This window comes from Tiliqua scincoides, chromosome 1 (genome assembly GCF_035046505.1).
Source record: "Tiliqua scincoides isolate rTilSci1 chromosome 1, rTilSci1.hap2, whole genome shotgun sequence".
NCBI classification, from domain to species: Eukaryota; Metazoa; Chordata; class Lepidosauria; order Squamata; family Scincidae; genus Tiliqua; species Tiliqua scincoides.
In genome coordinates, this window is record NC_089821.1 from 278,709,073 (window position 1) to 278,734,744 (window position 25,672).

General features: G+C 43.9%; 1 protein-coding gene across 1 annotated transcript in view; it reads left to right on the plus strand.

The window, feature by feature from the left end:
• The window catches only part of INTS9 (integrator complex subunit 9), a 77,282-nt gene extending 51,610 nt beyond the window's left edge, over positions 1 to 25,672 (plus strand). Inside the window, exons 12-17 of the mRNA XM_066611959.1 lie at positions 529 to 700; positions 9,579 to 9,703; positions 10,428 to 10,595; positions 19,951 to 20,049; positions 22,346 to 22,483; positions 24,643 to 25,672. Of these exons, the coding sequence (XP_066468056.1) occupies positions 529 to 700; positions 9,579 to 9,703; positions 10,428 to 10,595; positions 19,951 to 20,049; positions 22,346 to 22,483; positions 24,643 to 24,819 (879 nt within the window). The 3' untranslated portion in view covers positions 24,820 to 25,672. The remainder of the gene's footprint in view (positions 1 to 528; positions 701 to 9,578; positions 9,704 to 10,427; positions 10,596 to 19,950; positions 20,050 to 22,345; positions 22,484 to 24,642) is intronic.

The following is a 25,672-nucleotide window of genomic DNA, read 5'->3' on the forward strand; positions in this document are numbered from 1 at the left end:
TCACCCTCTAGCATCACATCCAATTATGCAATGATTGGATGTAGATCCATTCTCATTGGCTTCCATTGAATTTGGTGGTATAAAGGAAACAGGTTGCAAACAAGGCTCAGTTGAGTAGGAGCAAAATTTTGCCCTACACACAAGGTCAGCAAGGACAGGAGGCAGGTATAGCTTTTACCCCAGGTGGAGATTTAGTGGGGCATGTTGTATGTTTCCCCACTGGAGTTCTTTAAATAATGATCCCTCTCGCTCCACACACACGAGTTCTTAGCATAATGACCATTTTGTGGGTTAATAGCAGAGCTAGAGAAGGCAGGCTCAGTTATGATTTCCAAGAAAAGGGGGCTCTAATCATACCCTATTGTTATTTATGCTATGGATGGCATTGCCATCTAGAAAGTTAATCACCAATTATATGATTTTGCATGGCATTTTTAGAATGCAGTTATCCATTAGTTTTCCTTGTGAATGTGTTAAATAATAATTAAAGGAAACAGTTGATGAATCAGCCGGCCTTCATGCTTCCAGCTCATCCAGACCAACAAACTGAAGCATTACCCCAGTATCCATGGAGACTTCAGCAATGACTTTAAGCAGCCTTGCGTGGTCTTCACCGGTCATCCCTCCCTTCGGTTTGGGGACGTGGTGCATTTCATGGAGCTGTGGGGGAAATCCAGCCTGAACACCATTATATTTACAGGTGAGAGTTCTGGTACAGTTGATGGGGAAGCAAGACCAGATTTCTAATCTGTTGGTAAGAATACCAGTGGGGCTGGGTTAAACTAAAGGAACAGATCCATGGTTGTTCGCTCTCTCTCTGACCACCATCTTCAGAGCTGCTTTTGAACTGAAGTTTCACAGAGTTTGGGAAGTTGCTGAAATTAGTTGCCTCTTTTTTTAAAATATGATTGTTGGAAGCATTTGGTTTCTCACAGCAGGAAGCAGAATACTGTACTCAATGGACTTGTGTTTGAACGCAGCAGGGTTCTTCTGAGGTTCTTGCTGACGTCTAAGAGCAACTGTGTCTGTATATTAATGGCTACTACTTGCTCAAATAGGAATTAGATCCTGCTTTTGAAATTAAAATGGTAACTGTGTATCAATTCCTTGTGTAAATGGCAATCATGAAGTCTAGCTCAGACTCAGGTAATCGATGCCCATGAACTGTTTCCAAATGAAATTGCACCAAATGAAAACACTTATGTTTTCCCAACCACTTTATTTTAATTTTGCTTATATTGGTGAAGTTGTACCCTGTATCTTTATTCTGCATCTTTCTTCTGGAGGAAAAATCCATCACAGGTTACAAGCCATGATGTGTATGTGCATCCTCCTGATTTTAGAAGTAGATGACCTCAGAGTACCAGATGCAAGGGAGGGCACCAGGATACAGGTCTCTTGTTGTCTTGTGTGCTTCCTGAGGCATTTGAGATACAGGAAGCTGGACTAGATGGGCCTATGGCCTGATCCAGCGGGGCTGTTCTTATGTTCTTTGTTAATATTTTTTGTTTCCTAAGTTTGTTGTTGTGGATTTTAATGTTATCATAAGCCGATCTGAGAACACTTCGATTGAGGAACAGGATACCAAATGTTTTTTAAAAAAAATAAATTTTAAAAATGTTGATTTCATCTAAGTAAAATTATCTTCTGACCAGGCAGGCAGCATGAATGCCCAAATGAACTGGCTACATTTAGCAGTAGTGATTCCCCCCGCCACTTGGATGAGGGCCCCTTCCATGGCACAGGAGCCACTGCAGTGGATTTCCTTCTGTGCCACTGAGATAATGTCAGAAGCTTTTCGTCATCTGAGAAGGTTTCACTATATGGCTAATTCCCATGCTAGTACCACCACTCCTGTAAACTGAGCTAACACTGGCACTGTGAGGAGCCTAGTTATGGATTCCTCCCACATGCCACCCAAGGCTCCCAGTGTTACCCCAAGGGCAAGACCTGCCACAGCAACTTTCATGCTACTGAGATAGCACCAGAAGAGGCCTTTCAAACTTGCAGATTCATATTCTTTTTTTGGGTAGCCACAAAATGATCTTGATGTCTCGTTTTTTAATAAATAAGCCACAGAGTTATAAGTGTCTAACGAGTGTCTCTAACTCGTTCAGGGCTCTAACGAGTGTTATAAGTGTTTAGCTGGTCTAATTTAATGTCTTCACTTTGGAGTGAAACATCTTGAGCTGGATCCTGGCTTTAGGTCACAAGTAAAAAGTAGACTGCTTTTAATACTGACAGATTTGTAAAAGGGGGGGACTAGAACTGCTATTCTTAACTGGAGGGGTACCCAAACCCCTTTAGGATAGGGGAACCAAATACCATAACCCAATATTATTGACAATAAACAGACAAAAAAGGAAAGGACTCTGGAGATTTGATGTTAACCTGCTGGAAGATCAAGAATTTGTCCAATATGTTAAAAAAGAAATGGATTTTTTAAAATTAATATTCAACTGCAGATGAAAATACAAACAATATGGGATACTAGTAAAGCTTTTTTAGAGGGATTGCCATGAGCTATGTGGCAAAAATGAGAAGAAAGCAAAACTTGAAGATAAATCAGATAATGCAGAAGCTAAAGGAGGAAGAGAAGAAAAGTCAAGGCAATCCCTCAAATGAAGCTATTAAACAGAAAATACAGAAATTACAACATGAACTTAGAGTGGTACAAACGGAAGAAATGGAAAGAAATTTGAGAATGATAAAACAATCTTTTTTTGAGAATGCAAATAAACCGGGAAGATGCTTAGCATATAAACTCAAGAAAGAAAGACAGAAGAATCAGATAAAGGCACTCAAAGACCAGACTGGGGAGGAAAAAACAAAAATGCAAGAGATGAAAAGGATTATAAAATGTTATTTTCAACTGTTATACAACAAAAAGGAGTTAGATATAGAGAAACAAAGAAAATATTTAGCCAACAATAATAAAAAGACTCTCAAAAGAACAAAAAGATTTATTAGAACATAAAATTACAATTCAAGAGATGTGTGAAGCCTTTAAGAAACAAAAAAGAGAGACTCCTGGACCTGATGGTCTACCGTTCGAATATTATAATAAATTTGAAGAAATCCTGCAAACTCCTTTTAAGATGGTATTGGATGAGATCTGAAAAACAGGTGAGATGCCAGAGACATGCAAAGAGGCTATAATAACGTTGATACATAAACAAGATACAGATGCAAAAGAAATTAAAAACTATAGACCAATTGCTGAATGTTGAATATAAGATTTTTGCTACAGTATTAGCGACAAGGATGAAAAAGATTTTAATCCAGATAATACATGAAGACCAGGCAGGTTTTTTACCAGAGAGACATTTGAAAAATAATGTGAGGATAATTATTGATATGTTAGAATATTTTGAAGCACATCCAGGAAAAAAGATGGGTTTGGTCTTTCCATACGCACAGAAAGCATTCGATAACGTGGACTGGGGTTTTATGATACAACAATTAACAGAAATGAGATTTGAGGAAATTTTACAAAAGTCATCCGAGGAATCTATTCTACACAAAAGGCAAAAATAAGAATAAACAGAGAATTTACAAAGGAAATATCGATCCAACAAGGAACCCGACAAGGATGTCCGCTTTCACCATTGCACTTTATCCTTTCACTGGAAATATTAAATGATATAATAAGAACAGATGGCAATATTACAGGAGTAAAAATACAGAATGAAATCTTTAAATTGCAAGCATATGCAGATGATTTGGTATTTATATTGGAAAACCCAAGTAATTCTTTGAAATTTTTATTGGAAGATTTAAATAATTATGGAAAAGTAGGTGGATTAAAGATTAATTATCAACAGACTAAACTGTTAGTGAAAAATATAAGAGAAAAGGAGAAACAACAACTACAAGAGTATGGTTTACAAATAACTTCTAAAATCAAATATTTGGGTATAATTTTAACTTAAAGATCCAGCATCCTGTTGGAAGATAATTATTTGAAACTGTTAAACGTAATTTAAAAAGACTTAGAAAAATGGAGCAAGTTGAAACTTTCTTTTATGGGCAGGATCGCAACAATTAAAATGAATTACCTAAAGTGATGTTCTTATTTCAAACTATCCCAATTCTACTTAAAGGGAATTTTTTTAATGGAATTAAATAGAGTCTTAACTAAATTTGTTTGGCAAGGTAAGAAAGCAAGAATTAAGATAAAGATTCTATAAGACTCTAAAGAACGGGCTGGATTTGGACTCCCAAATTGGGAAATATATTATCAAGCTGCAGCTTTAAACTGTATTAAAGAATGGGCAAATCTGAAGAATAAAAGATTTATTAAAATTAGAAGCTTATGATCTTCAAATTGAATGGCATGCTTTTCTTATATACGATAAAGCTAAGTATTATGGACATTTTAAACAACATTTAATAAGAAGAGCATTGCTACAAGTATGGGAGCAGATTAGATATAAGCTCTATGAGAAAATACCAATATGGATTAAACCATTGGAGATAGCGACCAAACCAGATTGGATTGATGAATCGCAAAATAAAATTTATTGAGAGCTGCTAAATGAAAAAACAGAAATGTGGTCAAAAGAAGAACTTAATAATAAAGGTATAACTCTGGATTGGTGGTTAGAAATCCAAATAAAATCAAGATTGAAGGAAGATAAAAAAAAAAAAACAGATATACATTTACATGATACTGTCTTTGATATTTTTAGAAGATGAAGGAAATATATAAAAAAGATGTATAAGTTTTTATTAGATATAAATATGGAAGAGGAAATGGTAAAAGACACAATGATACAATGGGCAAAAAATATTGGACATACTATACCTTTGGAAAGTTGGGAGCAAATATGGAAAAATAATAGATTAACTAAAGCAGTTTCGTTTAAAGAAAATATTTACAAAAGGTTTTATAGGTGGCATTTTTCACCTGATAAACTAGCTAAAATGTATACAGGATTGTCTAATAAATGCTAGAAATGTAAAGATTCTGTGGGCACATTTTACCATATGTGGTGAACCTGCTCTAAAGTAAAAAAGTATTGGGAAAATGTACATGTTAAAATATTCTGTCCCCTTTGTTCCATAATTATTTCTCCTAAATATTATATCAGATACTTATAGTAGAAATATTAGACATGTTTTGATCCACATCAACACTGCAGCAAGAGTTTTATTTGCACAGATGTGGAAAAATATAGAGGTGCCAAATATGAACATGTTGATAGAAAAAATTTATGAAATAGTTGAAATGGATATTTTATCAGAAAGATTACATGAAGATGGTAAATTAGATAGAATTAAGAATATATGGGAAGTTTTTTACAATTGGTTAGAAAGAGAATAAATAGAACAAAATAATTCAGAAGATGTGACAGATCTGTAGTTGTTTGAAAGACAAAAAAACCAAAATTGTAGTATAGTGGAAACCTAATGTATCTTTCCTTTGTATTCCCCCAACCTACGTATGTACCTTTGTACCTATCCCCATATCTGAATTTTTTTTAAAAAAAGGATAGGGGAACCAAATGATGGGGATATTGGATTCAGTTGCTAAACAACTCTTTAAAAATTGTTGTTAGATTAGAATAGATCAGGGGTGTACAAAGTTTTTGGCAGGAGGGCCACATCATCTCTCTGACACTGTGTCAAGGGCCAGGGGAAAAAAGAATTAATTTACATTTAAAAATCGAATAAATTTACATGTTTACATAAATGAATATATTAAAGATGAACTTATATGAATGAATGAAGGTCTTGCAATAGCTCAAGGTCTATAAAAGGCCTTGCACAAAACAAGGTTGGCCTTTCCTTTGCTGCTGCTACTACATCACAAATGTGAAACAGCAAGCAGTGGAGGGAGCCCTCATCCCACAGCTCACGCTAGAGGTCAAACAGTTGCCCTCAAGCTAAGAGCAGTTGCATTGGGCCAGTGCGGGCTCCAGCAAGTCTCTGGAGGGCCAGAGGCTCATTGGAGACTGGGGGCTCCCTAAGGGCCGCATTGGGAGTCCTCGAGGGCCGCAAGTGGTCCCAGGGCTGGGGTTTGGGCACCCCGGATTAGATTATTAACTGTCACCATTTTCAATACAGATTGCAGTGTTCTGTTCTTAGCTATCCATACGTAAAGTAAAACCAAGCTACTGACATCTTTTGAAGTCATACTAGGACCTAATCAGACTGGTAATGATGATGATTTTTGACAGTCTCGCGAAGGGAGTATGGGGATGTGTTGGGCAATCCATTGGGGGGTCTGTAATAATAAAAAGGTTAAGAACCCCTGGCAGGGAAGATATTATGAAAAGCAAGAGATGTGTCCTCTCTTTCCCTGCTCCCCTCTGCCCAGTTCTCTAGATTAACCCTGCAACAGGAAAGGAAAAACTAGGCCATGATCCTTCTGGATGCATTGCCACAGTTCTTACTTGATTGAGAGGAGTCTAATGATGGATATAATTTTCACCAGTCTAACCAAAGATCCTTGGGGGGGAGGATGGAGAACATAAGTGTTCACTCCAAGATTTGAGCTCTGTGCTTGAATCCAGCCTTGGTGCTATGCACTAGCTGGGCGGGAAACTGCCCACACAGTGAGATGTCTCAAAGTTGGCTTCTGCAGTTCATACAGTACAAGCTCTGTGCATAAAGGTCTTTTGGAAAATTAAAGCCCAGCATTTGGTTGTTTGGCAGCGGGAATGAGCAGCTGGATTCAGTATTCTCCCCACCCTGGCCCCCCTTTCCTCGACAGCTACACTTTCCCTGTTGATGCTCATTTCATCTGCGTAGTGCGCCACTTGCCTCTCCTCCACACTTCCTCTTCTGCTCTATCTCCCTTTTCAGGTCCAAAGAATGGGAGGAGGAAGTGCAGTAGAGACGAGTGGGCAAAGAGCGGTGGGCACTTCCCACCAATCTGCCTCTTGAGGCACCCCTTGGTTGGCAACCTTCAGTCTCGAAAGACTATGGTATAAGCCTACAGCACCCAGTATTCCCAGGCGGTCTCCCATCCAAGTACTAACCAGGCCTGCCCCTGCTTAGCTTCCAAGATCAGACAGGATCAGGCATGTGCAGGGTAACAGTTGCTGCACTCTTGAGGCAACCACCTCAGTTGACCCTGCTTGTCCCTAGTGAACCTCTCTCTGTTTTGTTCCTATCTTTTGCCTCATGGTTAAAAGTGATTGTTTCTGGTGAGTAAGATAGGATGACAGCTTAAGTTTTGCTGAACATAATGGGCTTACTTCTGAGTAAGGTAATTAAAACAATTTTCAAACACCTCTACTCATGTGGTGGACTTGTTTAAAACATTGGTGAGTGTGAACTGTTAGCCTCACGCTTCAGGGCTCAGCTTCTTCCCCAGAGGCGCTAGAACTCCCTAGAATGAATTTCAAAGAGGGGAACAGCTACATCTTATCTCTAGTGCACATCAGTGTAAATGCATGCACATTAATGCTAAGAACATAAGAACATAAGAACAGCCCCACTGGATCAGGCCATAGGCCCATCTAGTCCAGCTTCCTGTATCTCACAGCGGCCCACCAAATGCCCCAGGGAGCACACCAGATAACAAGAGACCTCGTCCTGGTGCTCTCCCCTACATCTGGCATTCTGACTTAACCCATTCCTAAAATCAGGAGGTTGCGCATACACATCATGGCTTGTACCCCATAATGGATTTTTCCTCCAGAAACTCGTCCAATCCCCTTTTAAAGGCGTCTAGGCTAGACGACAGCACCACATCCTGTGGCAAGGAGTTCCACAGACCGACCACGCGCTGAGTAAAGAAATATTTTCTTTTGTCTGTCCTAACCCGCCCAACACTCAATTTTAGTGGATGTCCCCTGGTTCTGGTATTATGTGAGAGTGTAAAGAGCATCTCCCTATCCACTCTGTCCATCCCCTGCATAATTTTGTATGTCTCAATCATGTCCCCCCTCAAGCGTCTCTTTTCTAGGCTGAAGAGGCACAAACGCCGTAGCCTTTCCTCATAAGGAAGGTGCCCCAGCCCCGTAATCAGCTTAGTCGCTCTCTTTTGCACCTTCTCCATTTCCACTATGTCTTTTTTGAGATGCGGCGACCAGAACTGGACACAATACTCCAGGTGTGGCCTTACCATCGATTTGTACAACGGCATTATAATATTAGCCGTTTTGTTCTCAATACCCTTCCTAATGATCCCAAGCATAGAATTGGCCTTCTTCACTGCCGCCGCACATTGGGTCGACACTTTCATCGACCTGTCCACCACCACCCCAAGATCTCTCTCCTGATCTGTCACAGACAGCTCAGAACCCATCAGCCTATATCTAAAGTTTTGATTTTTTGCCCCAATGTGCATGACTTTACACTTACTGACATTGAAGCGCATCTGCCATTTTGCTGCCCATTCTGCCAGTCTGGAGAGATCCTTCTGGAGCTCCTCACAATCACTTCTGGTCTTTACCACTCGGAAAAGTTTGGTGTCGTCTGCAAACTTAGCCACTTCACTGCTCAACCCTGTCTCCAGGTCATTTATGAAGAGGTTGAAAAGCACCGGTCCCAGGACAGATCCTTGGGGCACACCGCTTTTCACCTCTCTCCATTGTGAAAATTGCCCATTGACACCCACTCTCTGCTTCCTGGCCTCCAACCAGTTCTCAATCCACGAGAGGACCTGTCCTCTAATTCCCTGACTGTGGAGTTTTTTCAGTAGCCTTTGGTGAGGGACCGTGTCAAATGCCTTCTGAAAGTCCAGATATATAATGTCCACGGGTTCTCCCGCATCCACATGCTCAGGCACCATGTGTTGCACAGCATGCTATATTATATTCTGCAGTTGAGGCCTATCTTGAACCGTTGATAACATCTTGCAAAACAATTGTCTCTAGAACAGAACACTCCTTTGGCTTTTAAATTGGTAGAAAACAGGCAATCCCAGAGTACACACGTACAGCATATAGAAAGTAGAATTGACCCTTCAGCGGCAGAAGTTCAAAAACAGTTCTTTGACATGACACTTGGGGCGTTCCAAGCATGTTCCTATTTTTGCTTATGAGTTGTTGAAAAGATTAGCATTGTGAATGTTGAAACCAGGGCTTTTCCCATGCAATTAGTTTTGTTCAGCTTGGCTGATTGGATGTTGGTGGAGGTTTACCCTGCAATCCTATACTCACTTTTTCTGGGAGTAAGGCCCAAGTGAATACAGTGGGACTTCTGAGTAGACATGCATAGGTTTTTGCTGTTCGTAAGGTTTAAAGGGGGGGAGCAACAGAACTAGAGAGTGGTGATGCACAGCTGGATGCACAGTGAGAAATGTATCTGCTGGGTGTGGGTTGTGGATAGTGATGCTGGACCATGCCATACATTTGAAAAAATTCAGAGACTTTGAGCTTTCATCCAAGAATTCTTGTAAGCACAGGGAATTTTTATGCAATGTTCCTCATTAATTGGACCTGTAACTGCAAGAAATCAATTAACGGAGAGGCAATAGAGAGGACCCTCTGTATACAAGCTGTTCTTCTGTGTGAGGTGTCTCTGGTCCTGCAGGAAAGCACAGGACTTCTCCAAGTGGTGACGTCAATACTTACCTGACATTCAATAGCCTCCTTCTTTTGTTTCCCATCTTCTGTTCGCAGAGCCTGACTTCTCTTACCTGGATGCGCTGGCCCCATATCAGCCACTAGCGATGAAGTGTGTTTACTGTCCCATAGACACCAGGCTGAATTTTATCCAAGTGTCCAAACTACTTAAGGAAGTACAGGTAATTTGATCAGACTAACTTATCTTGGGGTGCTCAACACAAAAGGAAACTGGATGCTCTGTTCATCCAGTTCCATAGGGCTGGATATATGGCTGTTTGCAAATTATAACTATATGGCTGTTTCCAGAAATGGTAGCTTTGCTGCCACCCTCCCCCCCCCCCCCCCAGAAGTAACCAGGTTTAAATTGGAGATCCTCCTCCAGGTGTGCCCAGTGGTTAGGCAGCTGACTCCAAGAGGAAGGCCTTTCAGGGATGCCCTGCCCTAGGCAGATCCAGCTGATGCCAGACGTTTTTATCTTCAGGTGACCTTTTCACTCTCCAAGGGCTTTTAACTGGTTCTTGGTGATTTTTTTAATGCTTTTTTTTTCTCTGGTTTACTAGGATTTTAGACAGCTCCTTCACTTTGGAAAGCATGTGCTTAGGTTATTTAGGGCGCAATCCTAACCCCTTATGTCAGTACTTTCCAGCACTGACATAAGGGCAATGCAGCTCTGAGGTAAGGGAACAAACATTCCTTTTCTTTAAGGAAGCCTCCGTGAATGACACCCAACTGCAGAATGCAGCACATGTCTCACTGGCACCGCTATGCCAGTGCTGGAAAGCACTGACATCAGGGGTTAGGATTGCGCCCTTAATCTTGCTCTGTCAGAGGCTCTATCTTGCTCTGTCAAATACTAGATTTGAACGGAACAGCAATTGTGTCTTCCCCACCTCTTTTTTCTAGCCTCTCCACGTGGTTTGCCCTGAGCAGTACACTCAGCCCCCACCAACCCAGTCCCACCGCACAGACCTGATGGTCGACTGCCTGCCGCCACCCATGTCCTACCGCAGAGCTGAGGTGCTGACCCTCCCCTTCAAACGACGCTACGAGAAGATTGAAATCACACCAGAGGTGAGTGACCAGTGAGGGAGGGAGTGAGTGAGTGACCAAAGATGGGCCAGGTGCCAGGGCATCTTTTAAGTGTATTAAAGGAATCAGCTGTGCTAATGGAGCCCCCCAGAGGCCCCCTGTCAAAGTCACCAGGCAAACAAGGCAGGCCGCATCTTGATTATAGTATTCTTTAATTTCTGCTTTCACCTGTCTATGATTATAATACTGTTGGATAGGATCTTTCTGAGGGCATCAAGTGCTTTGCATGTATTATCTCAATATAGTCCTCATAACAAACCTATTATTTATTCCCACATTGGAGATGAAGAAGATTAACAGCCCAATCCTATAGGGCCAGTTGTGATGTAATGACATAACAAAGGCCCGACAATATTGCAAAGAGTGAGCCGCCACTAGCAATTTTGAATCCACCACCTGAAATGGTGGCAGCGGCACACTGTTGCATCTGGCTGCTCAGGGAACTGCAGGTGAGGTGGGCAGAACGGGGTGTGTAGGCGCAAGTAGGTCCTGGCACACGTAACCTGTGCTAAACCCCTTCTTTGCCTCTGACACGCCCCCTTTCTCTCCTCAGATTTGCTCCAGCCAAGGGGCTGGCACAGGTCTGAGGAGGCCTATTGGTGATTGGGAGGCTTACAGAGAGGTAAGGGAATAAATTCCCCCCTCACCACCACCACCACAGCATGCAGCGCAGCCCATTTTGGTGTGGCTGATGCTATGGCAGGGAACCGGATAGCATTGGGCTGTAAGACTGAGCGGAAGAGGAATGCCTAAGGCTACTGAGTGAGAATTCATAGTAGGAGTGAGATTCAAACCAGAGAAGGCAGATTGGCAGCTCTACCTCTTAGCTGTGCCACATCAGCTCTGTGCAGTATAGGTCTATGATGGAACTAGAGTTTCCCTGGAATTTCCTGCCACAAGATGTACTGATACTATGATGTCAACTTTAAAAAAGAATTAGAAAATCTCAGTGGTCATTAGTCATGATGGCTCTGTGAAAGCTCTGTACACAGTGGCAGTCTAACTACTAAATACTACTCTATCACTGACTGGTGCTGAGGAGCAAGTAGCAGCAGACATTTCTAGAGTAATTTCCTTCCTGTCCTGCTTGTGTACTTCTTGGAAGATGCTAGAATACATAAGCTTTTGATTTGATCCATCAGGTTTCCTCTTATATCCTTATAAGGATTACGTGAATTTATATTGAACAGGTGTAATTGTTAGCAGTGGTATCCCAGCAAAACCTTCATATTCAAGGTTCTGTGGAGGGACAGACGATCTGTTATTGCAGACAGTTGCCTTAGAAACAGACAGCCCAATTCTAACTTGCACTGGAACAGGCAGACTGGCAGGCCTGTGCTGTATCCAGCTCAAGTTCCAGACAGCCAGAGGCTCAGCCAGGAGCAAGGGAAAACTTTTCCTCTTACCTGCAGAGAGACACTACAGTCCCAATGGGGCTACTTGCATCTGTGCCACCTCAAGAGGTAGTGCAAATCTGAGCAGCCCAGGACTGCCCCGGGATGCCCAGGGACAGGAACACCTAGGCCTCCCGCTCCCCACTCACCTGCCTGCCCACCCCCAGGAATGTCCCCACCCCAAAACACCTCCCTCCCACCTCCTCCCCACGCTCCCCCTCTCCAGACCCCTGCGCCAGCTGAGCTCAGCTGATTCAAATTCACTGTCCCGGAGCTCAGCTCGCATTCGCAGCTACACATAACATTCACAGCAAGACATTTATTAAAAGAGAGGCTAAAGTACAAACGTAGTTGGTAATGGAGGGGTTCAGTTGAAAGGGAGTGTAGCATGTGTTCTTTTGCACTTCCCCATCATGGGGAGTCTTTCTAAGTTTCCCCGGGAGCACCGGAGAGCAGAGAGTGCCTTTTGTGACACTCCCTTTATGAAATGTACAGGGTAGGCAGGTATGGCAGGAAAGCAGGAACAAGTGCACAGGCAGTACCAGCTTCATATAGCAATGCCCGTGTGCAGCAGGTGGTATCATCTGTGTGAAGAAAACAATGCGCCAAGGCAGGGGTGTCCAAAGTTTTTGGCAGGAGGGCCACATCATCTCACAACAGGAGGGCCGGGGGGAAAAAAGAATTAATTTACATTTAAAATTTGAATAAATGTACATAAGTTTACATAAATGAATATATTAAAGATGAACTTATATGAATGTGTGAAGGTCTTGCAATAGTTCAAGGCCTATAAAAGGCCTGGCACAAAGCAAGGCTGGCCTTTCCTTTGCTGCCGCTGCTGCATCACAGATGTGAAAGAGCAAGCAGTGGAGGGAGCCCTCATCCCACAGCTCACGTGACAGGTCAAACAGTTGCCGTCACACTGCAAGCAGTTGCGTTGGGCCAGTGTGGGCTCCAGCAAGTCTCTGGAGGGCCAGAGGCTCATTGGAGACTGGGACTCCCTGAGGGCCACATTGGGAGTCCTCGAGGGCCGCAAGTGGCCCCAGGGCCGGGGTTTGGGCACCCCTGCGCCAAGGTCAGGCACAGGAGTATGTTAGCCAAATCCCATTTGCCACACAGGCAAATGCAGAGCAACCTTTTCCCCATGATTTGAAACACTGAAAATGGAGGTGTCTGGATGCATTGCACTGGTGGCATGACTATTAGTGTGCTCTTGGTCCATCCGTCCCCACATACACACAGATAATGATGTCTTCATGGGGCTGTTTTGTCTTAGATTTTAACTACTGTCAACAACCCCATTGATTGTTTTTAGTGGAAAGATATGTTTCCAGTTAATAAACAGATTCACAGCAAGATCCAGCCAGTCTTGGTTATAGCTCCTTTTGTACACTTTTCTGCCAGCCTAAACTGGTTTCCATTCCCCTCCTGGCAGGTTGGTGTGACTTGCATTCCAGGTGCTTGTAGTTTACTGCCAAACACATCAAAGTCTGAAGGGGGAGCCATTTCTCTTGTTCATGTAACATAACAGCCAGTCCTCAAGTAGGAGTGTGTGTATGTTCATGTTAGAAAGAGAGAGAATTTGGCAATATCAGAACGACTCACATGCAAGCATTGCATAAAGCCCCATACTGAGCGATCTCAAAAAGTGTGATGGACCCAAACGTGGCCTCTCATTCACAGCAGTGTCAACTTCCTTGCAAACAAACTTCAGGGCCTCTCAGAAAGGAATTTGAACTGGAACTGCCTCTTTTATTGTAGCTTAGCTCGAAGGGGTGTCATTTAGTGCAGGATGTAAAAAGCACAACATGGAGCCATGTGTACAATTAACCAGCTTCCCTAATGAATGCTGACTGCCCCTGCTGCTGACTCTCCCCTATTCAATTTAGGAGAGAGCGCTGATTTGCATGCAAAGAGCCCATTTGCCTCAATTGCAGCTGGAGCCCAGGAGTGTGTGTTTAATTGGGAAAAAGAATTACTCTGTTGCAGAAGCTTCATTGGGTGCTACACACTTAATTGTTCTTAAAGCGTGCATATTTATCAGGTTCTGTTAAGAGCTGGGGATTCATGAGATGCAGAGGTGGCTTTTCCCCCACACACCAAACTCAAAGGATCTTCACCAAACTCAAAGGATCTGCTTAGGGCTTGTCCAGCCCAAATGCTTAATTTCCCAAAGGAGAGGTTTTGCTTTGCTTGAAAGACTGACACCCACAGAAGTAGGTCCAAGAAACAAAAGCCTTGCCCACATCACTTTCATTTCCTGGACCTGTTCAAAGGCTACCAAAGAGTGATAATTTTTACCAGGAAGTGCTTCTGCAAATTGCTAGTGTAGTGTGCTAAGGGGTTTGTGACTATGTGACATGTGCCATACCGATTCCTCATTTGTTATGATGTGTTGGGGTTGCTGACAGGCAGGGATTGGTCTCTTCCCAGGTGGGACTCTACCACTGAGCTATGCCCACTCCCCAGCCAATGTGTCTTGGGTAGGGACATGGGGGAGGGCCTTCTGTGGTCCTGCCCAGATTATGGAATTCCCTACCAAAAGAGAAGCACTTTGCTCCTGTTCTTGCACCCTTTCTATCACCAGGTCAAAATTTCCAAAGTTTCAGCAAGTGTTCAATCTGTAAATTGAACACTGAAAATAGGGCTAGAGAACAAGCCCTGTGAGGTAAGGCTGAAGGATCTTGGTATGTTTTAGTCTCAAAGAGAAGGCTAAGAGGGGATATGACAGCTGTCATATGGAAGAAAGGACAAATTTGTTCTCAACTGCCTCTGAAAGTTCAGCTAGATCCAAAGGTAGCAAACTGCAAGAGAAGAGATTGGTTCAGCAGTGGAACAGATTGCCAAGGGAGGTGGTGGATTCTCCTTCACTGGAAATCTTCAAAATGCTCTAGGAGGATTCCTGCTACAGACAGGGGGTTGGACGAGATGGCATTTTAGGTACCTTCCAACTCTATGATATAGATCATAAAATCATGATCTGTTTGCTGCTGTTTTATTGTGCTGCTGTTTCAGATGCTACTCTGTGATTTTAATTGTTTCCAATATGTTGCTGGTTGCCTTGAGCAATCATTGGTTGGAAAGGTGGAATAAAAATACACTAAAATTTGAAATTAAATAGTGATGATTGGTTAATCATAGGAAGTTGCTTTGAATTAAGTCAGACCTCTGTACATCAGTCTAGCCCAGCATGGTTTACACTGGCTGACCAGCCTCAGGCAAAATTCTGCTACTGAATTTCCTTTCAGCTGTTGGGTTCCAGGAGTTGAACCTGGATCTTAGGTATACCAAGGATGTGCTCTACCGCTGGTCTGTAGCACTCTCCCTAAAACTTTGCTGTGTTACCACCGTGAGCAGGCCAGGAAGGGTAAGCCAGTGCTTCCCCCGCAACTGCAGCAGGGCACAACTACATGTGTACAAGCAACACAATGTGCCATTGTGGTATAGTGGGGAGATGTCAGACTTAGGCCTTGTTAAAATCCCCATGCACCCACAAAGCTTACTGAGTGATCCTAGACAGTCACTTTCTCTAAGGCTAACCTATCTTACAGGAGCAAACTGCAAGAACAAAAAATGGGGGGACACCTTGTATTCTGCCCTCAGCTCCTTGGAGTTACATAGTGTATAGCGCAAATCTTATACGCTGGTGCCTTCTTTTGCACAATGCACACACTGTTGCTGCCCTCAGCATGTTTGTGCCAAAATCAGGGCATCAAATGCCAGCTTCCGCCCCACCCCCCATTTCTACCACATAACCACACTTTTTCCCTGCTCCCTTCCCTTTTCTGCTCCTTCTAAGCCTTCTCCACTTTTCATTCCTGGAGACTTTGGTATTCGGCAGCAATTGCAGTTTCAAAAGATGAAGAGGAAACAGTGGAAGAGAGAGTGCCACCCATAGAGTTGGAATGACTAGAATGGTTCCAGCAGCTCTCTAGTGCTTTTGGCTGTAGCAGAGGTGAGCAGAGGTAGAGAGGAAACAGTTTCAAATGTGCCGCTCTTGCTAATTTTCTGCTTGCGGCACTTTGCTTTGCCTGGCCTCATGGCAGGATTAGCCCTGCAGAGGTGAAGCAATATCAGACCTGGCATGGGTTGCTGACATTCACCAGGAGCAGGGTGGCACAGGGAGCAGTTATGATGAGAAGAGGCAGGGGCTCCAAGAGCACTGTGCAGACCAGACAGTCTCCTGGAGCTCTCAGGGGCTGTGTCTTCTGATACGTGTCTGACATGGCTCCCTGTGCTGGACGAGCTATCCCACGGCTGCCACACATGTACATCAGCTCTCTTCACTGCATCCTTGGGAAATTAACTTCAATGGGTTTATCAAAACTGTGCAAATAGGCAAAGGCAGCTTGCAGTTTTATTCCTTAAACGTTTTAAGAAGCCTTTGAGACTCATTACAGTCCCTGTAGTAGCAAAATAGCTTTAATGATGTCTGTGATGAAAGGCTTTTTAATATAAACCTCCACACCACACCCCTGCATAAAGGGAGGGGGAGAATTATGCTTGCTTATATTGCTCTCCTGCGCCAGGGCAAATCCACTGAATTATTGTTACCAGTTTGATTTGCAGATGTAGAAAGATATGGTCCAGCAATAGCACCCCCCAGCTCTCTTTTCTCTGATGTTCACAGGACTGCTCCTGGGCAGCAGCCCTTTTGCTAAGAGAGAAGTCTTAGACTAGTTAGGCCTGGGCTCAGTCTAAAAAGGCAGGCTTAGTTCACTTTGCAAGCCACTGCTTGAAGGTTTTATGCTTTATTTTTGCAGTAGAGAGAAGGTTGGGGTAAAGGAAGGGGAACAAAAGGCAGACTCTGCACCCTGCTATTGAATGTATTAATATTGTTTTTGAATCATTATCATTTTTTGCTTTTTTATGTTTATTGTGTACCACCTTGTGAAAATGTTGTTCTAAAAGAAGGTCTAAAAATAATACATGGGCTGTCTGTATCCCTGGGGGATCCTCCCACGGATAATTAAATTAAGAACATAAGAACAGCCCATAGTCGGGACCTCAGAAGGCCTCTGGACACAACTGGAAGTCTCCAGCGCAAACAGGAAGTGCCTTCTGGTCGTGTCCAGGTGGTCCCCTCAGGCCCTCCAGCCTCAGGCTTGACATCCACAAATACTGAAATCTGCGCATGCCGAGCCGGCGGATAAGGAGGGCCCCTTGTCTAACAATGTGTGCCTTGATCATGAGCCAGTTCACATTGCCCATGTCCCTGTCGGCAGTGGTTTCGCATCTGGAAGCAAAATGGCCAATGTGTGTGAATGAGGTGGCAGCACCTGCTTGTAGACCAAGCTGACGTTGCATATAGAACATGTCCATCCCTTGGCTGTCACCTTCTCACCTTGGATACTGAGTTGTACTAAAGATGCATACGGTATGCTGCCCCCCCCAGCTCCATGTGACATACATGAGGTTTTCCCCCATTTTTACATTCACAGGAACCCAAGATTGGTCTAGAACAGTGCTTCCCAAACTGCTTCAAGGGAATTGGGAATACTGTAAGTGTGTGCAGGGGAGGGGCTATGGCAGCAATGTGATCCCCAAGATTGCCTTGACCATGAGTCAAGGCAGCCAGCACTGGAGTCTTGGGGGGTTTGGGGAGACCTCTGCAGGGCTCCTCATGCCTCCAAACATGTAAAAAAAAGGGGGAAAGAGCACTTTCGGATTTGCGATGAAAACCGGAAGTGCCATTTTTTCTTTTTTTTTTACATGTTTTGAGGTGGTGAGAGCCCTGCATTGCTGCCTTCCCCACTCCAACCCTTAAAGGGGCAAGGACAAGTGCTTCCCTGCCTGGCAGGTCATGACCCACCAGTTTGGGAAGCACTGGTCTAGACTCACCTCATCAGCTTAAAGTCTTACTGGAGATTTGAACCCAAATCTCACCACTCCAGGCTAAGCACTCTATTCACTATGCTAGGCAAGCTGTCTATGCAGGAGTGCAGATGTACGGGTTGATTCCTGACTGCAGCACTTGGGATCATCCAGGGGAACTGACTGCCCTGAACCTACTGCTAGGGAAAAGAAAGTACTTCTTTATGCAATATATATTATGTGGAACTCGCTGCCACAAGATGTGGCAATAACTGAATAGTAGTCAAGATCATGAAAGGTTAATCACAGGCCTGAGAACAAAGTGGAGCCTATGTATTGCAACGCAGTTGTCCCTTGCGAGACTGTAGGTGGTTTGAGACCAAACCAGAGGCGATGGTTTGAGATCAAGACAGGCCTGGAAGGAGATCAATTTAAGCATTGCAGGCCAGCTCCCCAGCTGTTCAGAGCACCAGCCTTGGTACTGCACATGGAACTCTTGGCAGTCCATCCCACGCTTGCATCACTCTTCCTGCTGGCATTTCACCATGTGGTGTTTTGGATGAGTCAATTAGTAACAACTCTGGCTTCTTTTTTTAAAAAAAATGGCACAGTACTGCAGGGGAGAGAAACAAGCCGCTTGTTACAAAGGCTTAAGTAAATCTCCTGCCTTCCTTTCCTCTCTCACTTGCCTCCAAAAAGAAATCTAGCCGCATAAATAAAATATTACAGGAAGCCAAATGTCTCTTACCCTCTTGCTTCAGGGAAGAGCCTTCCGGGCTGTTAATAGATTTATTTATCGGGGTGTAGGAGAACACAAGGCCCCCGAGGTGCACCTCATTTTTTATTGAAGGCTCCATCGCAGCCACTCTTCAGCGACTGCTTCATTTTTTTTACGACTGTCAGTAAGCTGGTTTTGAGCTCTCGCTGCAGTGATTGAATTTAGATTTGGCTTTCAGTGCTATAGGAGATGTACAGAAGGAACATTCTCCAGAATATCTGCAGATCCACGGGGGGGGGGGGGTGGAGTGAGACAGCAGGGCTGTACACATGTTACACTGTGCTGGGCACATGTTTGCACCCAAGTACAATAGTTGTGAGACTGTACCTGGGTGTAGTTACTCACACATTCCATTCAGGGCAGCTATAATTTGTGTACAGCACAGCTGGATTTAAAAATGAACCCACATACAGACATTCCCACGGAAATGCACCTGGTACAGATGTGAACTGTCCTTATGTCCACACTGGTTTTAAGTCATTCTTTTTCCAAGTGTATCCTGAGAAATCTAAAGAGTCTTCAGAAGCTTCTCAGGGGTTCCTCAACGGGATAAATGTCTCTGGAAACATTTGCCCATTGCTGTCCATCTTTCCCAACAATGTTCAACCACTGGGAAGGAGGGTGCAGGGTATGTTCCCAACTCAAGCAGGGCAACAGTGACCACTCTTGTGAATGAACGTAAGAAGAACTTTGCAGGGTCAGACCAGAGGCTCTATGTGGCTCTGGCTAACAGCTGTTCCTCTGACACTCTAGCCCCTCCCCAAGTTCTATCTCTTGGTTGAGATAGAACAGAGTGTGAATGGGTGCTGTGATTATATCAATATCATTTTATTTTATTGACATCCTAATGTAGTATATAAATTATTTTATTAGCTCAGTTAACATCTGTTTATTACATTTGTGTGTCACTCATCCTCCAAGGAGCTCAGGATGGCACTGCCTGGTTGTGCATCCCACACACATAAAGTTCCTCCCAACAAAGCTTTGCGTACTATTTTTACACTGTGAGATTATGGCTGCTGTGCCCCAAAGGAGTTTTGTGACTGAGCTGCGACTCAAACCCAGGTCTTCCCAACCTGAGTCTGGCCCTTGATTCCTGTGTGCCTAGAATCTGCCTTCTGAATGTTGCATTGGGTAAATTACCCCTTTATGGAGACCTCCTGATTCGTGTGCCTTTTGGATGCAAACATGGATGCTGATGTTTCCATAAACAGCCATTGTTTGCATTTGTACTCTGTGCACATTTGTGTTTTCGTGTTGCGCATTTTAGAGTTTTTAATGAAACCCAGCATAACGAAGTTGCTAAATTTGCTCCCTTTTTCAAAAAGCTGTATCATCTTCTGTGCTTTAGCTTGCAGATTCACTGGTGCCCACAGAGATGAAGCCAGGTATTTCCTTAGCAACTGTGACTGCCATTTTGCATACTAAAGACAACAAGCATGTGCTTCAGGTACAGTATGAATATTTTGGGGGGGGGGTATTACTCCCTGTTGCTTGCATCTCAGGGGGTTCCCCAATTAACTAGCAATTGTAGTCTCCAAATTGCAACAGAACTCCACAAACAAGACATTCTTTTTAATGGTTTTTGCAAGAGAAGCTGGACTCCTCAATCAAAATCATTTTGAAACAATCAGCAGGCAACCAATAAATTCCTGGAGTTTCTCCACTGGCTGATTTGACAAGCTAGTCTGTTTTATTTATTAGATTGCTTTGTTGCATAAAGCCAAGTTGTAAGCTAAGATATAGATAAACCCCAGACTATATAAAACTAACATGCCTTCAAAACAGGCAGATAAGAAACAGAAAATAAATCCATAGTGTAAATTAAAACCAGCATTGATAAAAGCAGACTGCCCTGTATCTGAAAGGCTTCAGTGCTTGACAAAATGAAAAGGTCTTAGCCTGATACCTGAAATTGTTAAACTCCCACAAGGAAGAGCCCCGATGCTATAGGGGCCTATGTAGAAAAGGCCCTGCTCTGTAAGCTCCAAGATCTGACCTCCTCTTCAGGAGGAGAGCTTCATGTCCAAATTTGAATCAGTACAGGGGCTCACAGAGGAAAGGCAATTCCTGAAGATTTTCTAGAGCCCCGAAGCAAAGTGGCAATTAGTGCATTGGAACAGGAATCTATACCCCATGTTTTCTGTGCCCACCTCCAGCCAGGAGGGGAGGGGTGACATGCTGCACAAAGCTGCAGCTTCTGAACCTTGCAAGGGAAGGTTCAGAAGGTGGTAGTGCCATAATCTATTCATGGGTTCAAAAATGGCTTCCTGATGGGTGAGATCTGTTTCCCAAAGCTGTTTCAGCTGACATCCTGCAGGCCTCCCAAATTTTAATCAAGGTATGGCAAAAAAGCAATGAGATTCCGTACAATAAGATATATACAGTACATCATTGAATTGCTGCCTCATGCGTTGTGGTGGAGAACAAAGCTTAGGGTTCCTGCTGCTGTTCCTCCCTTGAAATGAATTTAAACTGGATTGATGTTTGTTTCTGCCACTGCCTAAGGGAAGGAAAAATCCAGATTTGCCTTGCCTTGGGGCAGCTTAAAAGGCTGATGGTAGCAGAGACAAGCAGTTCAGTAAGGTAGGACAACCAGCTCCCTCCCAAGTGAATTGCAACCAGACAGCTAAGACAGTGAATAAAAAGAGCCAAAAGGAAAAGGGGATGAAAATAAGCATTAAAACAAGGCACATTTGGAATTGAAACCATGGCAATGGAATTGTCCAATGTGTTCTTTAAGGTAATCAGAGGGGGCTCTTTTAACCATTGATAGAGGGGTATGGCAGCAAGGAATAGGGTCTTCTTGGTGGTGATTGTGGAACTCCACCCCCTTGGAACTGCTTACTTAGATTAATCTTTGGGATTGGATACCTGCAGTTACCTGAGCCCCTTGACTTTCCTGCTCTTGGGAATCTGGTGGCAGAGCATGTCATCCAAGCATATGTGCAATGCACATATCTGTGAAGCCCTTCCTGGTAGGTAATGCCAGCTTGATTCTAGATTCTGTTCATCCACAAGGGCTTTGGTCCCTGGGCTTCTGGGTGAGAGAACAGAGGTCCCCCCTCCCTGAGAAGCTGTCTGTCCTGTACTAGGTTATCAAGACATAGATTGTGGTCGTGGATCCTTGAGGTAGTTGTTCAGTTAGAGCAGTGATCCCCAGCCTTTAGCACCAGGATCCACCTTTTAGGTACAACAACCTGTCAGGCCCTCCTTAAGACTGGAAGTGATGTCATTAAGCAGGAAGTGATGTCATTGTTTTAATACATCACACTTTAAAAATAAATCACATGTTGTATTCATGGATGAATCAGTCTGTGGAAACATCTTGAAATTCTTTCAATAGTTAAACTGTGTTTTTTGGGGAGGGGGCAAGATTTTCTGGGATGAGTTCAGCTTTTTTGCATGATTTCCATAGGAATTAATACTCTGCACCCAGGACAGTGCTTGAAAAAAATATGTATGTAGACTACCGTAGGTTACTAAATACAACAGTTGTTTTCAGGTACGTGCAACCACCTTTAAATGTTTTCAAAAACACATTTCTCTGTTTAGAGGTTCCCTGCTGCAAAATGGCAACTTTTTAAAATGTTGTGCAAACACATCTACAGTCGAAAATGGGGTCTCTGTGACCCCCTGAAAGCTCATGACCCCCCAGGTTGCGAAGCACTGAGTTAGAGGTTCTCTTTGTAAACTGCCCCTTTTCTCCTCCTCCCCCCCCCTCCCCGACATGTTTTTGCTTTTAGCTCCCTCCAAAACCTCCTCAGCCTCAACCTGGGAAGAAGAGGAAGAGGGTGACAGATGATGTGCCGGAGCTGAGAGCCATCAAGCCCCTGCTCAGCGGCTCCATCCCTGTGGAACAGTTGGTGCAGACTCTGGAGAAGGTATGGTCCGTTTCCAGATTCCAGCCATCCCTAGAAAGCATTAAACATTTTATTTATGTGTATATACACATATATATTGTACTTCAGTGTACTTCTAAATCTATCTAGCAGATAGATTTTTGTGATTATTTGCTTTCTCTCTTAGTTTCAGTTTCATTTATGCTGCCCTTTGGCTGTTTTGTTTTATTTTATTTATTTTTAACTGGTTATCTGAATGGGTGGAAGCCACCTTGAGCATTTGTAAGAAAGGAAAGTGGGGTATGCATGTATTAATATCCATTAAATAGCTGATCCTGCAATCAAAATGTGTGATAGGTTAGGATAAACATGTGCAGTGCTGTTAGGCCAGGGTGCACATCCTGACCAGACAAGCCAGGACGTGGAGTTGAAGGAGGAGAGAGTGGGTCGGGGAACAGACAGCCCAATCCTGAACTGCCTGGAGTACAGGGCTGCCGCAGCACCGAAAATGGCTGCCGCGGCCTCTTAAGTGCAACTGGGCAGCCATTGATGGCTCCTCAGGAGAAGGGGACAAGGAAAGCAGGCCTGCAATGGGGCCACTCAATTGAGAGTTCAAAGAGTCCCATGTCAGGCTGTACAATTCGACATGGAGCTCAGGATCAAGTGGTGAGCTCCCCCGGTTCTGCCCTCCTCCCACACCGCTCCCTCCCCCAGGAACACCTTCTCTCCACCCTCCCCCACCTTCCCCCGCCCCAGAACATCTCCTCTCCACCTCCCCCCAAGCCCCACTTACCTCTTCGCTACACAGCGGTTTGGGTAACCGCAGAGCAGCAGAGCACTTGGCTCGCATTGGTGCTAGGCCAGAGTTAAGCCCCACAAACGTGCAAGCTCCAGTGCAAGCTCATACTGGGCTAGCTCTGGTGCTAGGCCAGTGCTAAGCCCCACAAACGTGCCTTACAGCATATTTGCGACAGTGCGCACCAGAAGTAAGTCTGCATGCAGAGCTCAGGATTGGGCTCTCAGTCTCCTCAGTTCAATCATATGACCAAGAAAGGACATATTCATAGTGTGGTTGGAATCCCTTTGAATGTCATTGTAAACTAGCAAAATGCCTTCTATACTGATGTTGTGGGATGCGGGGCTCTTAAGTAATTGCAGTGCCCCCTGGGGGATGGTCGCAGAATATCCATGGACACAGATAAGCATTGCCTCTACCCCAGTGTTCTTGTCAAGGACGGCCAGACAGGGCTAGAGGGTAAATTTGACCCCACTGCAGCATTTGCCCCATGCGCTGCTCTTGTTTTTTCACGCTAGGAGTGAATGGCAGCATTCATCAATATGGGAGAAATAAAGGGGGACACTCAGGTATGCCACAGAAGGCGTGTCTGAACCTGCTCCTTTGGATCCTGTGTCCAGAGTACGAGGGCAGTGCCAATGGAGCCCACTTACTTTGTCCCATAAAATTAACATGGAGATCTGTTCTTACCATTCTGCTCTTGGGGAAAGGCAAGGGTGAGGAAGGGAGGCTTCCCTTTTCAGCAATAATAATAATAATTAATAATAATAACTTTATTTTTACCCCGCCTTTCTCCCCGAAGGGCCTCAAGGCGGCTTGTGAAGTGGCCTCACATTATAACTTAAGGAGAATGTACTAGAACATACCAAGGTCAAAATAGTAACAGCACAGTAGAAAGTAAAGCCAAGACTGTCTTGGCAAGAAACTGTGGCACATTTATGGTTGGGAACATGTAACAATTGGTGAAAAAGATTATGAGAAAACAGGAGAAATGGGCCATACCTTTCACTATCTCACTGTCTTGGATAAGCCCAAGGGAATGTTGGTTTATTGTGCAAAGATTTTACTGTGTTTCTGTCAGTCACCCTGAGTATGATTTATAGAGCAGAAAGTCAGGGTATAAATATGCATAACACATCCCCTCCCTGGGTTTTGTTTCTTGAGGTGATGCTGAAGCGTGCCCAGATCTTAGGCTGTGAAGAGCATGACGAAGGAAGAGATGGGGATGGGCTATTTTTATACACGTGTGAAGATTCTAATGTATTATCTCTGGCCTACATATGGTACAGATAAGGCAGCACAAAGCCATGTTATCTTCTTTGACCGTGTTAAATTGCCCCCTACTTTGCAGATTAGGATGCTGTATTCCACTCCCTTCTGAACATCTTTTCTCTGGCTCTCTTAGCATGGTTTCAGTGACGTGAAGGTGGAGGACACTCCGAAAGGGCACATTGTGCTATTCCAAGACGTGGAGACCCTCATCCGAATTGAGGAGGATTCGACCCACATTATGTGTGAAAGCGACGAGGCTCTTCGAGTGAAACTGCAGGACCTTGTTCTCAAATTCTTGCAGAAATTCTAAGTACTGCCCAGCCAAAAGCCCTCCTTCTGGAAGAGAGAGAAGGAACAGCAGGAAGGGAAGCTGAGGGAGGCAATGCTGCAAAAGCAGAGAAGGGGCTACGGTGGAAACCACTTCAGCAGCTGCTCATCTTAAATTTGCAGGAAAATGTGATGTTCTCTAGAGTGTGGTTGCCAGCTCTTTTCCCAGTATAGGTTCCTGTGACTTTGAACAACCAGGAAGAAGTCAACAAATGCAACAGTTACCAGAATGAAACTACAGTGATGACACCTCTTGAATGTTGCGGTGTCATATAGCTATATAAAGTTGCAGGGGGACTTGGCCAAGAAAGGGATCAGTGAAGTCTCCTCAGGAGCCATGCTCCTGTGTACATGTCAGTGAGACCACAATACTAGAATGATCAGTCATACTTCTAGCTTAAAGAGAGCAGGTGTGTGACTTTTGGGCAGCTTCTTATGGTCTAGTTGGGATTTTTCTAGCACAACTGCAAATCTTCAAAGATGCGTCCATTTCCTTCAAGCAAAATATGAAGGGCAGTCTTCAATTGATAGAGACAAGATGAAAGAGCAATAGGAAGTGCCAGTCCATTGTGTTTCCTGTCCTGCCTTCCCTATCAACCCCCCCCCCCCAAAAAAGGCTGCAAGATTAAGGTTTTGCCTTTTTTTACTCACAGGGATCAGCCAATGATATTTTTAAAATGTTTGGTTTCTGTGCTGCCTTTTTAAAAATTTCCTTTGTGTTTTCAACCTTGTCATGTTGATTCTTTTGTTTAAAAATAAAACCTCAAGGGTTGATCACAGCTGATCAATTTAAGAAAACAACCACCTGATTTTTTTTAATAGATCATGTCTCTGCG